Source organism: Daphnia pulicaria, chromosome 3 (genome assembly GCF_021234035.1).
Source record: "Daphnia pulicaria isolate SC F1-1A chromosome 3, SC_F0-13Bv2, whole genome shotgun sequence".
Taxonomy (NCBI): Eukaryota; Metazoa; Arthropoda; class Branchiopoda; order Diplostraca; family Daphniidae; genus Daphnia; species Daphnia pulicaria.
The window spans coordinates 13,269,985-13,284,069 of NC_060915.1; the positions used below are offsets into that span (position 1 = coordinate 13,269,985).

General features: G+C 41.0%; 1 protein-coding gene across 1 annotated transcript; it reads right to left on the minus strand.

Moving 5' to 3' along the window:
• Nucleotides 1-1,479: 1,479 nt before the first annotated feature.
• LOC124328502 (importin subunit alpha-like) lies at nucleotides 1,480-13,987 on the minus strand. The gene is made up of 11 exons (XM_046787295.1): nucleotides 13,849-13,987; nucleotides 13,519-13,647; nucleotides 11,573-11,681; nucleotides 4,973-5,120; nucleotides 4,128-4,319; nucleotides 3,879-4,062; nucleotides 3,558-3,813; nucleotides 2,993-3,499; nucleotides 2,381-2,933; nucleotides 2,037-2,317; nucleotides 1,480-1,861 (listed from the first exon to the last, which is right to left on the minus strand). The coding sequence occupies exons 5-11, from the start codon at nucleotides 4,294-4,296 to the stop codon at nucleotides 1,808-1,810; spliced, it is 2,004 nt and encodes a 667-aa protein (XP_046643251.1). The 5' UTR covers nucleotides 4,297-4,319; nucleotides 4,973-5,120; nucleotides 11,573-11,681; nucleotides 13,519-13,647; nucleotides 13,849-13,987; the 3' UTR covers nucleotides 1,480-1,807.
• Nucleotides 13,988-14,085: the final 98 nt, after the last annotated feature.

Sequence of the window (14,085 nt, forward strand, 5' to 3'; positions counted from 1 at the left end):
TCAACTGGGAGCCGACCCCGGCATTGCTAACAAAAATGGATTCATCACCTTTCTTGGCATGGCAACGTCTATATGCAAACATTGAACTTTGAATTTCCAAAGCAATTAACTAAATAATGTTACAATAGATGACCTGTTTTCGCTTTTCAAAACCAAAGTCATAGAAAAGTGTCTGTGTCATCGAACAACTAGGAGTAACATGCACCAGAAGTAAATAAACTGTTTTCACCTGAACAAAGGTATAGTGGTGGTGTGTATCAATCACAGATTTCGTGGTCGAGGAGCACAGGCGGGAACACAACAAGTTGAAGAAAACACAAGGCGGAATCAGAAGTTGAGGTCGGGATGAATATTTCCTGGAATGAATTGTCGTTGTTAATATTAGGGCATTGAACACAATATCCTATCAAGAATAAAACGCAATCGTATTAAACAAATTTCCATCTTGATTTAAACTGGATAGAATTCAACCAACAAAAAGTATAGCCGGCAAACCAACGAAAAGAGCTCTAATAATACCTCAGCCTCTAGAGAGTCCAGATCCGTCGTCCGGACAACTTAAAAAAATCCTAGCACAATGATGAAGGGTGAACCTGAAATTGGATAAAAAGACTAATTAAGAGTGCAGTAAAAAAAAAAAAGATAATGAGAAGATACCTCGAACAAGTTCAGCATCTCCTGGTCTATGGAACAGCAACAACCCAACAATTTCCGAAATCAATTGATAAAAATAGAACTTTAATACTTAAATTACCGAAGCGAAAAAATAGGACAAATCTGCCTGAAATCCCATATTTTGACAAAACTGGATCACCAGTTGCGCAACCTGTGAGATCTGATTCAAACTCATACAGTCATATACTTATTAGCTCCTGAGAAGAGAAATCGATATCAATGACTGCGATCAAAATGAGGAAACTTCATTACAACACTCGCCAACAACGTGAATGGGTTGGATGGGGATGCTGGAAAAAGGAACCGATCCCACCATGCATGACGAGAATGGAATCCCTCCGTTTCATTTGCAAGTGGCAACGACACGAAAAAAGATTTCGAGATTCTCTACTTAAATAATTTTAGCAAACGAAGAGGTTGACATCAACGACGGTGGCAAATCTGAATTAACTGTCCTTCATTTGGGTATACAGGTCGTGACACGCAGTCGAAAAAGTTTTCCTCCCAGTTGTTGCATGGGAACTGCCGTAAGGATCGATAACTACTTGATGCTCAACTTCAGAAAGGAAATGGAAGTCCCGAGTCCAGTAAAATATTAGCTAACACTTAAATAACTAACGACGGAAAATTAATTTGACTTTAGTTGGTAATAAGGCGTGGTAAGATAATTCCTGAATTCGATTGCAATATCAGATGAAATGACTTCCATCATGGATGCTTGCAGAAAATATCTACTTTAACAAACAAATATAAACGACTGAACATGGATAAACAGCGACCGACAACCTGCAATTAGGAAATCAATTTGAAACACAAAACAACTTGCAACATCAAACGACCCCAATGCAAAGTTGATCCATGTTTGATTGAGTTGTTTTGTATTGCTCTTTTATCGCGCATTCAGAAAGAGGAAAGAAGACGTCGTGCATAAACAGAAATGAAAGCAAATGGAAACTTTAAATTAAAATAAATTTTGAAATCTTAAAAAAGGCCAAAACAAGTTAGGAATTAGGATAGCGTGGAAAGAAGTGAAGAACATATTTACCGTTGTAAAGGCAGAAAAAAAATTTTGGATGACAAAATTTAGAATTATAAACCTCATTCGGGCTTTTTGAGATGGCCGGTTGTTTAATTAGCAATGGGCACTCTGCGATCGAGATAACGCCAACTCGGAATCTTCATCCCACTGTCGAAACAAAAAACAAAAATATTACATAAAAATGAAGGGGATTTCAAAATAAAAATAATTTTTGAAAATCTCAGTACATGGTGAATTTGTCAACACAAACACTCTGAATGTGAACAGTTGTGATAATCATCGAAATAAAACCGAAAAGAAGCAATAAAAAAGAATCTTTTACGTCAGTTGAGAAGTACTGCTTCAGAATGGCATGCGCCTTGCGATAAATCTCATCGTTTTCGTGGCTCTGCAAATCTTCGATGCGATCCAGGCCACCACAATCTTCGACGTGAAGGGAAACTTTCTCCAGTTCACCCATTTTCTCGGCAGCGGCCAAAATATTAGCCAAGCCATCCAAAACGATCAAGATAGTCTTGCTATCTTCCTTGGCCTCTAGCAAAGCGCACAGCGGAGGAATGACATCAAATTGGCGCAACAAAGCGATCTGCTCGACAGTGCCATCTAAAATTAAAAAGACGAAGTTGAAAAATATCAATCAGCACCAGTTAAACTGAAATGTATTACTCAAGGTTATGTTGGTGATGGCCCTAGCTGCTTTCTTTTGGCATTTGAAGTCACCTTTGCCCAGCACGTCCAACAACGGACGAACAACGTTGTTGGTGAAGAGAGCCTGAATCTGGATGGCATTTCCGGCAGCAATGTTGGACACGGTCCAGGCAGCAAACTTGACGATCTTCATGTTAGCATGAACGAGTAACTTGGCCAGCAATGGGCAGGCACCAGCAGCAAGGACGGAATCGGTCTGAACATCACTTCCTGTAACGATATTTCCGATAGTCCTCAGAGTGGGGATGATGACGGCCGCTTCATTATTTTCCAGCAAAGCGACAAGCCGCGGGACGACTCCGGCGTCGACAACTTCTTGAATGCGTTCATTCGCACCATCGGTGAGGTACGACAGAGCCCAGCAAGCGTCGACTAGGATCTCTTTGTCGTTGTTGTGGATCAGGTGGGCCAAGGCGGGAAGAAGTTGTCGGACGGCAAGGACACTGGGCGGAGGATTCTTGTTACGACACAAGTTGGACAAAGTCGAAACGACATTAGGCAATAATGTATCCTAAAAAATAAACTCACTTATTAAATGTTCACATGTATTTAATTTCAAAATAAACTTACTGGAGCATCGGGTTTAATCAAGGTGATCAAAGGATTAATAATGCCTAGCTCGATGACGTGATCTCGAAGCTCTGGTCCGTCTACGGCGATGTTACCGAGAGCCCAGACAGCTTGGTCGGCCAGAAATTGATGAGATGATCCCAACAAAGATATTAATACAGGAACAGCCCCAGCACTGACGACAGCTTTCGTCTGAATATCACTTCCTGCAACGATGTTTCCGATAGCACTCAGAGTGGGGGCGATGACGGCCAATTCATTGTTGTCCAGCAAAGCGACGAGACGAGGGACGACTCCGGCGTCGACAACTTCTTGAATGCGTTCATTCGCACCATCGGTGAGGTACGACAGAGCCCAGCAAGCGTCGACGAGAATATCTCTGTTGTTCTTGTGGATAAGCTGGGCAAGGGCGGGAAGAATCTGCCGGACTGCATGGACACTGGGTGGAGGATAACTGTTGAAACACAAGTGACGCAAAGTACAAGCGACTTTACGCAATAATGTATCCTAATAAGAAAATCACTTATTAAATGTTCACATGTATTTAATTTCAAAATAAACTTACTGGAGCATCGGGTTTAATCAAGGTGATCAAAGGATTAATAATGCCTAGCTCGATGACGTGATCTCGAAGCTCTGGTCCGTTTCCGGCGATGTTACCGAGAGCCCAGACAGCTTGCTCGGCCAGAAATTGATGAGATGATCCCAACAAAGATATTAATACTGGAACAGCCCCAGCACTGACGACAGCTTTCGTCTGATCAGATGTGAGTGTAACAATGTTGGTGAGAGCCCAGGCTGACGCATACTGAAGATCAGGTCTAAAACATAAAGAAATCTTATATTCAGAGAGGTTTGGAAACCAAATTATTAAGACACGACATACTTATTGACACGACTGAGAAACTCTACCAGCTTGGGAATGACGTTGGTATCGATGAGGATGTCAATTAATTTACATACAATTACTTTTAGGGGATTACGTCCCCTGCTGAAGATTAGATGTGCAGCGTGTGTGTGCAGTGCGTGTGTGGCAGTAATTTCCTCCTTTTCATCACCACTATTGATACCTACGTGATGTAGAAAAATATGAGAAAATAGGATATGGAGAAAACAAAAGCTGCCACACACATACCATTAACTATGTCCTCAATGCTCATATTGGCTGCAGCCACATGAATTCTTTTTTGAAGAGGGCTGAGGGGCTTATCATCGATTATTTTCATCGACAGCTGTCGATGAACACCTAGGTGGTCTTCCTTCTGGGACTTCCGCAACTCAACATTCACCTCAATACGCCTCATTTCCTTTACAGAAAATGAACAGTCTGTCCATAGATTTAAATATATATATTAAAACATATGGTATCAAATCGTCATTTGCAACCTAAGAATGCCCTATCTTACAACTACTATTCAGCCCCTACCACAAAAAGAAGGGAAAAGGTAGAGAGAAAAAATTGAGAAGGCAGTCGGGAGCTATTCAGCCCAATAAGAAAACATTTCCCTACTGAGCTACAGCGTTGGTTTAGGCCTAGTATTACAAAAACCAAAATATCCTACGTAAAACTGTCCTGGTTCTTGTGTACCTGGAAAATGAATAACTCAATACCAAAAACCCATCCGATAACTTGAAATCAAGGCTGAATCACCTAAATTCTCTTGGCATCTTGGGTAATAGTGAAAAATGGAATGAAATTAACTTGACAGTCAGCTATGTCATGTGAATACCTAACATGGGAACACCAAAACAGAAAAACCTTGCAAACTTTGGCATAAAATTAGTTTCCTCGTGTTCTAGGCATCAGTCATATCTGAACTGTCAATACAAAGGAAGTTGAACAGGTGTTAATAACTGGGAAGCGAGCAACGTTTGATGTGGGAATTTAAAACGTCAGAATTCACAAAGGACATTACAGAATTTGACTATGTGAACAATCTTTTAACAGATGAGAATTCGATAAAAATAAAAAAATATTACCTGTTTAACGAGAAAATCGTCAGTTTACCACACCCAACGAGGAACTTCCACACCCAAGTAGTTTCAGAAAAATGTTTTAGTCACGAGGAAGCAGACTGCAGACGACACGAGTTACGATTCCTGATCGTAGCCATCTGGCGCTAAAAAACTACATCAATCGCAAATTAATTGACGGCAATCTTAGAAATTAAGAATCAAGCTTAAGCGATTATTAAATCGGCGATATAATAATCAAAATTAACTTTAACGCAATAATTTCTTTTGAACATTGATCGTAAAATTCTGCTGATTACATTCAGATAAAAAATTTTGAAATAATTACATAGAAAATTGAAATATTGAACAAAAATACGAAAATTCCTCTCGTGCGTACTCTCCATTGTCGGCCAGAGTCTATATAATGAAGAGTCAAAAGCTATATAGGCTAATATAGCTAGAAGAGTATATAGTCTAAATACTATTACTACGAACAATTCGTCTATTGAAAAAATGGCTCTTTTAGTATTCGTTTGCGCAACCATATTTGCTTGGGTCTGGTTTCTACTGGTCAAAAATTCTGAATCAGATACCACAACTGAAACCAGACTAGAACCTAATCCGGAATCTTGTCACAATCAAGTTCCGACAACCAAAGTGCAAGAGGCAACCAGCCGGACACACATAACACCCCAATCTGTTATGTGGAAACCGGAACAAGCTTCCGCCGTATTACCTGACAGTACTGATTCTATGGATAAAAATACCGAAAAGTCGCCGGTCGATCATTTCCCGGCGGCGAAAATAAGCGAAGAGTATGTGAAAAACTTAGAAAACGACAACCAGAATCTAAAAAACGAAATTGGGGTATGTCAGAATAGGCTTCACAATGTCAGCGCCATGTTACACGGTGTTGAAGAGATTGTAGAGGAGAAGGAGAGACTCCAAGACGAGGTGAAATATCTAAATGAAACTGTGGCTAAGTACGAATCGGATAGCCGGAATCAAGAGAAACTGGATTCCGATGAACTTACGCAACTCAGAGATGAAAATTCCAAGCTGAAAACTAATCTCGAGCTGTCAGATCGTACGGTGAGTCTCCAATCGGATGAAATACAGAACCTGATGGATACGACAAACGATCTGAACAATAAATTGAAGGAAACCTTATTGCAATACGATGAGCTGATGGATAAAGACGTGGCTTCGGAAGTCGCTAAGGACGAATCGGATAGCGAAAAAATTCAGCCGCTAGATGGAGAGAAACCGGAAGATATCAATGAACTTGTGAAGCAACTAAGAGACGAGAATTCCAATTTGAAAACTAATCTCGAGACGTCAGCTTGTATGATGAGTTTCCAATCGGAGGAAATTAAAAACCTGACGGCTAGAACCAACGAACTGAACAACAAGTTGCAGAGAAAAGCTTTGAAAAATGATGAGCTCATTTTGAAGTTGGCTACTTCACGAGATAAGGCTCTGACAATTACAGATAAATTTCATAAGACTGAATTGAAATTGGAAAAGGAGATAAACGAATTAAAGGATCAGTTGAACAGGAAGCAGAAAATCTTGGAGGAAAAAGAAGCAATTTTGAATTCTACCCTGCAGGCCAAAAAGGTTGCCGATGAGAAAATTGAGGAGATGCACAAATGGCAGCTCGAACTTAAAGTATCCCATCAGAAAAATCTGGTTTTGACAAGTCTAAATGATCAATTAGAAAATGAGTTAACAGATTCGAAAAGGACAACGGAAGTGATACAGGCGGAATTTCGACGCATTTCAGAGGAAAAAGCCGCTGCTTTCGTGTTCGTGGAAAAAGTCAACAAATTAGCAGAAGAATCGGCACAATTAGCCGACGAACGACAAGTTGCAGTCGATCTCCTTCAGTCGAATATAACTCAACTAAAATCAGAGTTAACTGCATTCGAGTCTCAAATCAACGAGCTCCAGAAAGAAAAATCTGTTCTGCTCTGCAATGCCTCGACGTGGGAAATCACCGAAAAACTGCTCCGAAACGAAATCGTCCATTTGAAATCTACAATAGGAACTCAGAATGAGACCCTGTCATCAACGATGTCGGAGTTGGAGCGCATCAAACAAGATGACAGTTTTCTAAAAATAAGCTTGGAATCTGTCAAAGTTACGCTCACAGAAAAGGAGAGGGAAAATAAGGAATTAACGTCCCGTAATTTGGACCTGGAAAGCGATAAATCTTTACTCGAGTTAAATAATGACAACCTAAAGAAGGAGACTGAAGATTGCCAAGAAGAACTAGAGAGACTAAAACAAGAGAATCAAAAACTTTTGGACACTCAAGAGGAAACTTTGTTTTCCGTGCAAAAATCGACAAAGTTGGCTAAAGAGCAAGTGGAGGCGCTATCGGGAGCTCTGGCTGCAATGCAACAAGCAACTAAGCACACCCAAAATGCAGCTAAAGCGACGAAAACCGAACGTGAATCGTTGAAATCCGGTGCGACCAAAACCAAAGGAGAAGACAAGGAAAAGGGAAATTGGATTAAAAAACTGATTGCCAAGCGCAAGACCCGAGAGTATGAAGATGGATACGCGAATTTGCTGGAAACGACAGGGCTCCAAATGGTAGAAAGGGCCAAAATTTTGCAAGATCATGCAAACAACATCAAAGCAGAAGGCAAAGCGCTGAAGAAGAAAGCCAAAACACTTCCAAAATAAACTTTAACTTTTACCTAAACTTTAACCATTAAAAAAAAACGAACATATTCTTCCCACGTATTTCAAAATATATTAAAATACACACGGTACAACCGAACGCATAAAAATACAAAAATGATAAGAATTAAAAAATTCTGTGATACTATTACGTAATACTTCTTTAGTTTGTGGATTCCCCGCTAGGGGCGCCCTGTCGTTTTCCAGACATGTCCAGACCGGCAACATGTGAATTCAACCGGAATTCCGAGAACCTTCATTTCAAAAATGCAATTAAAATATTTCAATGAATTGCAATCAATTCAAAACGAATTGAACAATGTCCGTTAGACCTTAAACTACGATAACACATCAAAATAAAAAGTTAAATAGCATAAACATAATTAGAAATCTGATTGAAACGGTGGAATGGGACAGTGCGAAAAAGGATTCCCCTGGCAAGTCTATAAATAGGCAAGAAAATAGGCAACAGACAATATCGCAATTTTCGATTGTAAACACCCAATCTACCAGTGGTAAAAATGATCGCAATTGTGGAAGTCGCTTCACTTATACTTGCTAGTGCTTTATTGCTTTTCAAAATGGCTATTTATTTCTTCTTGAGTTTCACAGACTCATTGAAAGAACTGTATGCCGCAGCACTGCATGCATTCACCGCTAGATCGACCGAATCCCAAACTCGGCGTTCAGTTGTGACCCCAAAAATGATTATACCTGACCGTTATTGCGCAACCAAACCTGCAATTAACGATGAATTATCGACTCCCATTGGAGATGATGACTTGAACCAACATAATTGTCTTCATCATTTGATGGCGAAAGTATTCAACGAAAAAACCCAGATTTTATTGGAAAAAGAACGCTTGGCAAATGAGTTGAGTCGTCTTCAATACCAACTGATAGACTCCAACTCCAAGCTGCGACAATCTCAAAACGAGCTAGCAATCACCAAAAGTCAACTCGAAAATAACAAACGTCTTATTACTGACGTCAAAGCGAATCTTTTTTCAAACCCAGATTTTATTGGAAATCGAATAATTGGATAAATGAGTTGAGTCTGATCAATCCCAACCGACAGACTCCTCAGAAATCGGAATAAACTCGAAAATAACAAACTTGTAATTTGTGTGTTACCTGACATTCAAGAGAAAAATCTCCGCTTAACTCATTCGCTACCAAGGCGAAAAAATTGAAGACAGGATCCAATCCATCAGTCGACTGACTGAAACCCCAACTCGGCTTATGGCTGTTAACCTGAAGATGATTGAACCTGACGTTTTATGCGCAACCCAACTTGCAATTGACAAAGGTCTTCCGACTCCCAGCGGAGATGACTTGAACCAACAAAGTTGTCTTCCTTTGATGGCGAAAGACGATGATAAAAACCTGACTGTATCGGAAAATGAACGCTTGGAAAATGAGTTGAGTCTGCTTCAATCACAACTGACAGACTCCTCATCAAAGGTGAAAATATTTCAGAACGTACACGACGAGTTGGAAACTACCAAAAGTGAACTTGAAAAACAGAAAAGTGAAATGACTAACATGACACCGCTACCTGATTGCGGGGAAAGAAACCGGACAGCACCAAAGAATTTCCAAATCAAAGTTGCGAGAGGAGATAACCTTCCGGAAGCAAAGGACAATTATTATGTTTCCATTCGGGTCGATGTATGGCTCGGCATGATCCACGTCCATTCCAAGAAACACAAAACTAAAACCATCCGCAGCAGCCAGCCGCATTGGAATAAAGACTTGACCAGTATCATTACTGAGCATCCGGAAAAGTGGATGCTGACAATTAAACTGAAAAAGTCGTCAAAATTGGGTTTGAAGACGTCCACGGTCGGCTTCGTTCAACTTGACGTGTGCAGCTTGGACGACGGCCTCAATAAGCTGCAACTGTACGACGAGTCTCACAATCCAGTGGGCACAGCTTGTGTTGAGCTGGATATAAAGATCGAGTACATGCTGCCGGAAGGCACTCCAAGCACAGAGATAATTTCTGAACCCAAGGAAACTCCGGCTGAAGTACCTTCATCTAACGAACAATTTGAAACGGACGAGATAAAGACAGAACCGGAGAGTCTGAACGAGAATTGGCAGAAGACGATTGACAATATCGGATATGTGACTAACAAAGATCAGCAGGTGCTGGGTGAAACTGAACTACTTGAAATCGCCAAAGAAACAATTATACCTGAGGTTGAGCAACAGCCAACAAAGGCTCAATCCAAGACCACTGACAATCAGCCCCGCCCTATAACAAAAGACCCACACGCATTGCCCCGAAATCACGAAGAATCTCAACTTGTACAGAATCAGGAAATGGATGATGAGAAACCGGAAGCACAGGAGCCGCTACCTGATTGCGGGGAAGGAAACCGAAAGCCCAAGAATTTCCAAATAAAAATTGTGAGAGGAGTAAACTTTCCAGAAGCAAAGGATTCTGACCAATATTACGTTTCCATGCAGGTCGAGGAATGGCACGGCATGAACCGTGACCAGGTCAGGAAAATTAAAACCAAAATCATCCGCGGTAGTCAGCCGGAATGGAACCAAAACTTCACCATCAAAACTCAAAATCAAGAAGGGTCTATGATGACTTTTAAAGTTAAAAAGTCGTCGAAATCATTTTGGAAGACGTCCAGCATCACGGTCGGCTCTGCCGTAATTTATTTGTCCTGCTGTGACGACAGTCTCACTCATCTGCGACTGTACGACAATCCAGTGTCTCGCAATCCAGTGGGCAACTCGGTGGGCCAAGCTTTTCTTGAGGTGGAGATTCCCAGTCCGGCCCAGGTCAAAAGGCAATAGCTCAAAAGGAAGGCGAAATGATTGCTCCAACGGTGGAGAATGTGATACCGGATGTACCAAAACGTATTAGCCTGACGCGGAAGCTGGATGAGTTTCTTGACGAATGAATTTCCACCCGAAGAATCGTTAAACGCGTCGACAGTGCCACAAGTTTTCGGAGCTATTAACTAAATATCGGTCAACTTGCTCATATTCGTCTCTCAGGTTTTGTCTAGTTGGGTACCGGATGGGAAGAGAGTGGGTAAAGGGTGGGCGGAAAGAGGGCGGATTGGACCAGGAGCCAGGAGAAGAGGGTAGATGCGAGGTAGATGAGATAGGGATACGTGAATGATCAGTGAACGTAGATGATAAAGGGTAGATGAGCAAGTTGAGAGAAAAGAGAATTGAGGATCCGAGAGAGGACGACGACGACCATCCCAGGAAGGTGGAAACACGATTTCATCAAGCAACTGAACATGACGATCGGCACTGGGTCGTTCAAGAGTTTAAACGAAGGTATCAAAGGTCTCGAAATGAAAATGAAATGAAGAAAATACGAAATAAAATGGTCAGACCCAATCAAATGTCGACCGTGGCTAATCAATTGGCGTCGATTTACTAATATCACATCTCGAGGGATTATCAGAGGTGATGACCTTCCAGAGTTCGCCGATCGTAGTTTTGAATGGACGTCAGTACGGGGAAATCAAGTCACCTGGACAGTGAGAGCCTGGGCAAATTACTGGACGCTTGCAACAAAGATGTCATCGCTATTCAACAATTTTCTTTTGCTGGAGAAGGTCAACGCTATACTGTCCGCCAGATGGTCGAGTCGAATCACCGTTTCCTACAGACCAACCGAACCGATACGAAACCAAGAAACGGTAGGGCCTAACCCAACAGTCCAGCAGTTGACGCATAAGAAATTAAATTGAAACATTTGACATCATTTACATTTGAATAAGGCTACAGTGAATTGATCGGATCTCCAGGTCTGAACAAATAAAAATGTAAAGAATCTATCGCTAGTTTGTTGTAGTCTGATCAAAAGATGCCTGTCTGTTTTCAAAATAAACCACGTTGTTCCTTGGCCATAGCAATGGCACCCGCAAATAGTGAAAAATGATTGTGTCCTACCTTGGAGCAGTTGGAGGATTTAAGGGCAAGTGTCGTCCTGTGGATAATGGATAATTCAATCCAAAGGGTTGAATGGGGGCTGTTCCAATTCCAATGGGTTGCTGTTCACCTGTCAAGTAAAACAAATACAAATAAAGCATTATTGTCAAAATTCAGAAATAAAACGCGCAAAAAATAAGAATTTAAACTAAATTTCATTTTGGGCCGTCATCAACGACATCTGTGGGTAAGAATTTGAGCTCAACAAAAATCCCAAAATTTGTTTTTGAAAAAAGTTAATTAAAATGTCACGTTATTTGTTTCGACTAATTCAGGTTATAGACTTTGAATGTTTTAAATATAATAAAAAGTCCATTTCTTTAGCGGGCGGTGTGTGTGTGTTGTTTTTCCGTATCGAGTTACCATCACGAGCAAAGTGCGTGCGGCCGTGCAGCGGACGGGCGAGTGGTTGTACCACCATAGGCAATCGAGACTTTGGACTTTTGATCTTTCATCGGGTTGGGGGATATTTTTGAGGACAGTGGGAGAAACGACACACATCTCTGCCCGGCTATTTTTTCCCTGGGCCCATTGGGTGTTGTAATTTAGACTCTCGTACTATACACTCACATCGAAAAAACCCAACCCCTGAGCTGCTGAACTGCCCTATAGCGCCACATTTCACTGATAAAAATGGAATCCAACGTGACACAAGGCACAAGGGCAAGTTAATGCACACGAAAAAAGAAATAAGACCACACCTTTAGTTATCAGACTATTACTCGGCTCGATCTGGCAAATTAATTTTATGATCTCGTCTATCTATAGCGATGCTCTCACTCGACTGAAATAAAATAATTCAGGATTAATCCAGCTGCTGGATTGAACCATGATCGTCTGGTATTTAAGATTAAAACATTTCCTTGTGGGATTATCAAAGAATTAAAAGTGGAAACAATAAAGAAACTGGTTTGCGGCTGTTTTTACTACCCACAAACGTCATGGGGAACGAGCAATAACGCGGCAGAGATGCCCAGCTAAGAATCTCGCATTGGCAGTGTCGTAATAATGATTATGTCACTTGGAAACATGCACGGAATGGGGTTAGTGGATCACATTCAAGTTCGCATAGTCCCAGGTAAATGCAAGTGAAATAGCGGATGAATTTCCAATCGTTATTGGACAACGTCAAGGTTACGATCAAATCTATTGAATGATTAAAATGACGTCAAAAATAATTCAATGCTGTCAACTTTGCAACGTGCCAAGGGCGACTGTAAGAATTCGAGATGGGCGATCTATTTCCGCCATTGGCCTCGATCAAAAATTCACATTTTAAAGAATCAATGGCGCCGACTACGAATTTTAAAAAAGTCGATTGGGAAATGTTACTGTAACATAAACAAATAAATGGACGTCAAGTGTCAATCGCATCCCATTTTGAAGCTAATGATGGGCACTTGACGTTGACATTGGCCACGTCAGTTTTCAAGTGTTTATTACCGGGAAATGATTTCCAATTCGAGTCAAATCTATTTGAAATTAGAAAAAAAAGCCCTTGGTCATCGTCTCAAGAGATTAAGCATTATTGACAGGTGAAAATGATTAGATAATAAAATTGAATTCCAGCACGTGATGGTCGAAAAAGACTCGAAAAATAATATTGTAGTTACAGGCTCAAACTATTTCAATATCGGCAGTATGAAAAGGTATCAAGGTATCAATCTACGCCAGACAGTGAACAAATAACATTTGGTGAGGTTGTTGTGTCGATAAAACAGAGAGAAAATATAAGATTGGCGACCTGTGCTGTTGATATCACTGGTGTGTCTCTGTGCATGGAAACAAGTACTAGACCGGACCTTTCATAAAAAGATTTCATTTTGTGCTGTTGTTGTTGTTGCACACATTGACCCTCATTATTCTCTTAATCGCCTATGAATCGTAAAAAAAATAAATATACTTACGTAGGCTGGAAAACTTCGAATAATGCCGCCGAGTCATGCAAAGGTCTTGGCCAGATTAAACCGCTGCCAACTCGTGTGAGCTTAACATTCCTGTGGTCGTTGTTCTGATGAAACAGGAATTTCACGGGCCTGGTAATAAATGAAGTCATCGTGAATTGAAAGTCTGCTCGGAGAATAATTAGTTTTGAAATGTTCATTGATGAACACGACGGAAAATGTCGATAGGCCTGAGAGGGGCGTTTAATGGCTGTGACGTCACAGCCACAAGCCATGGCCGCCCCTTCGTGTAAATAGTAGAAACAACATGGAAATAATCTTCTTCTCTTTTACCAATAATTCATATCCCAGAAGAGCCAACTGCTGCTATGGTTCCCCTCGACTTTGAAACTTCTTTTTTAGACAAACAAAAACTCAAACCCCCTCGTCGTTTCCAGTTCGTGTGTGTTGGATTGTCAATAAGATAACACAGGGCCTCTACTGCGCCCGAGTTAATTGTGCTAATCAGTCGATAATTTCGGCCACCAGGCAGCGCTGGCTTAGGTGCCTAGTCAAGTATGAGACGGAGAG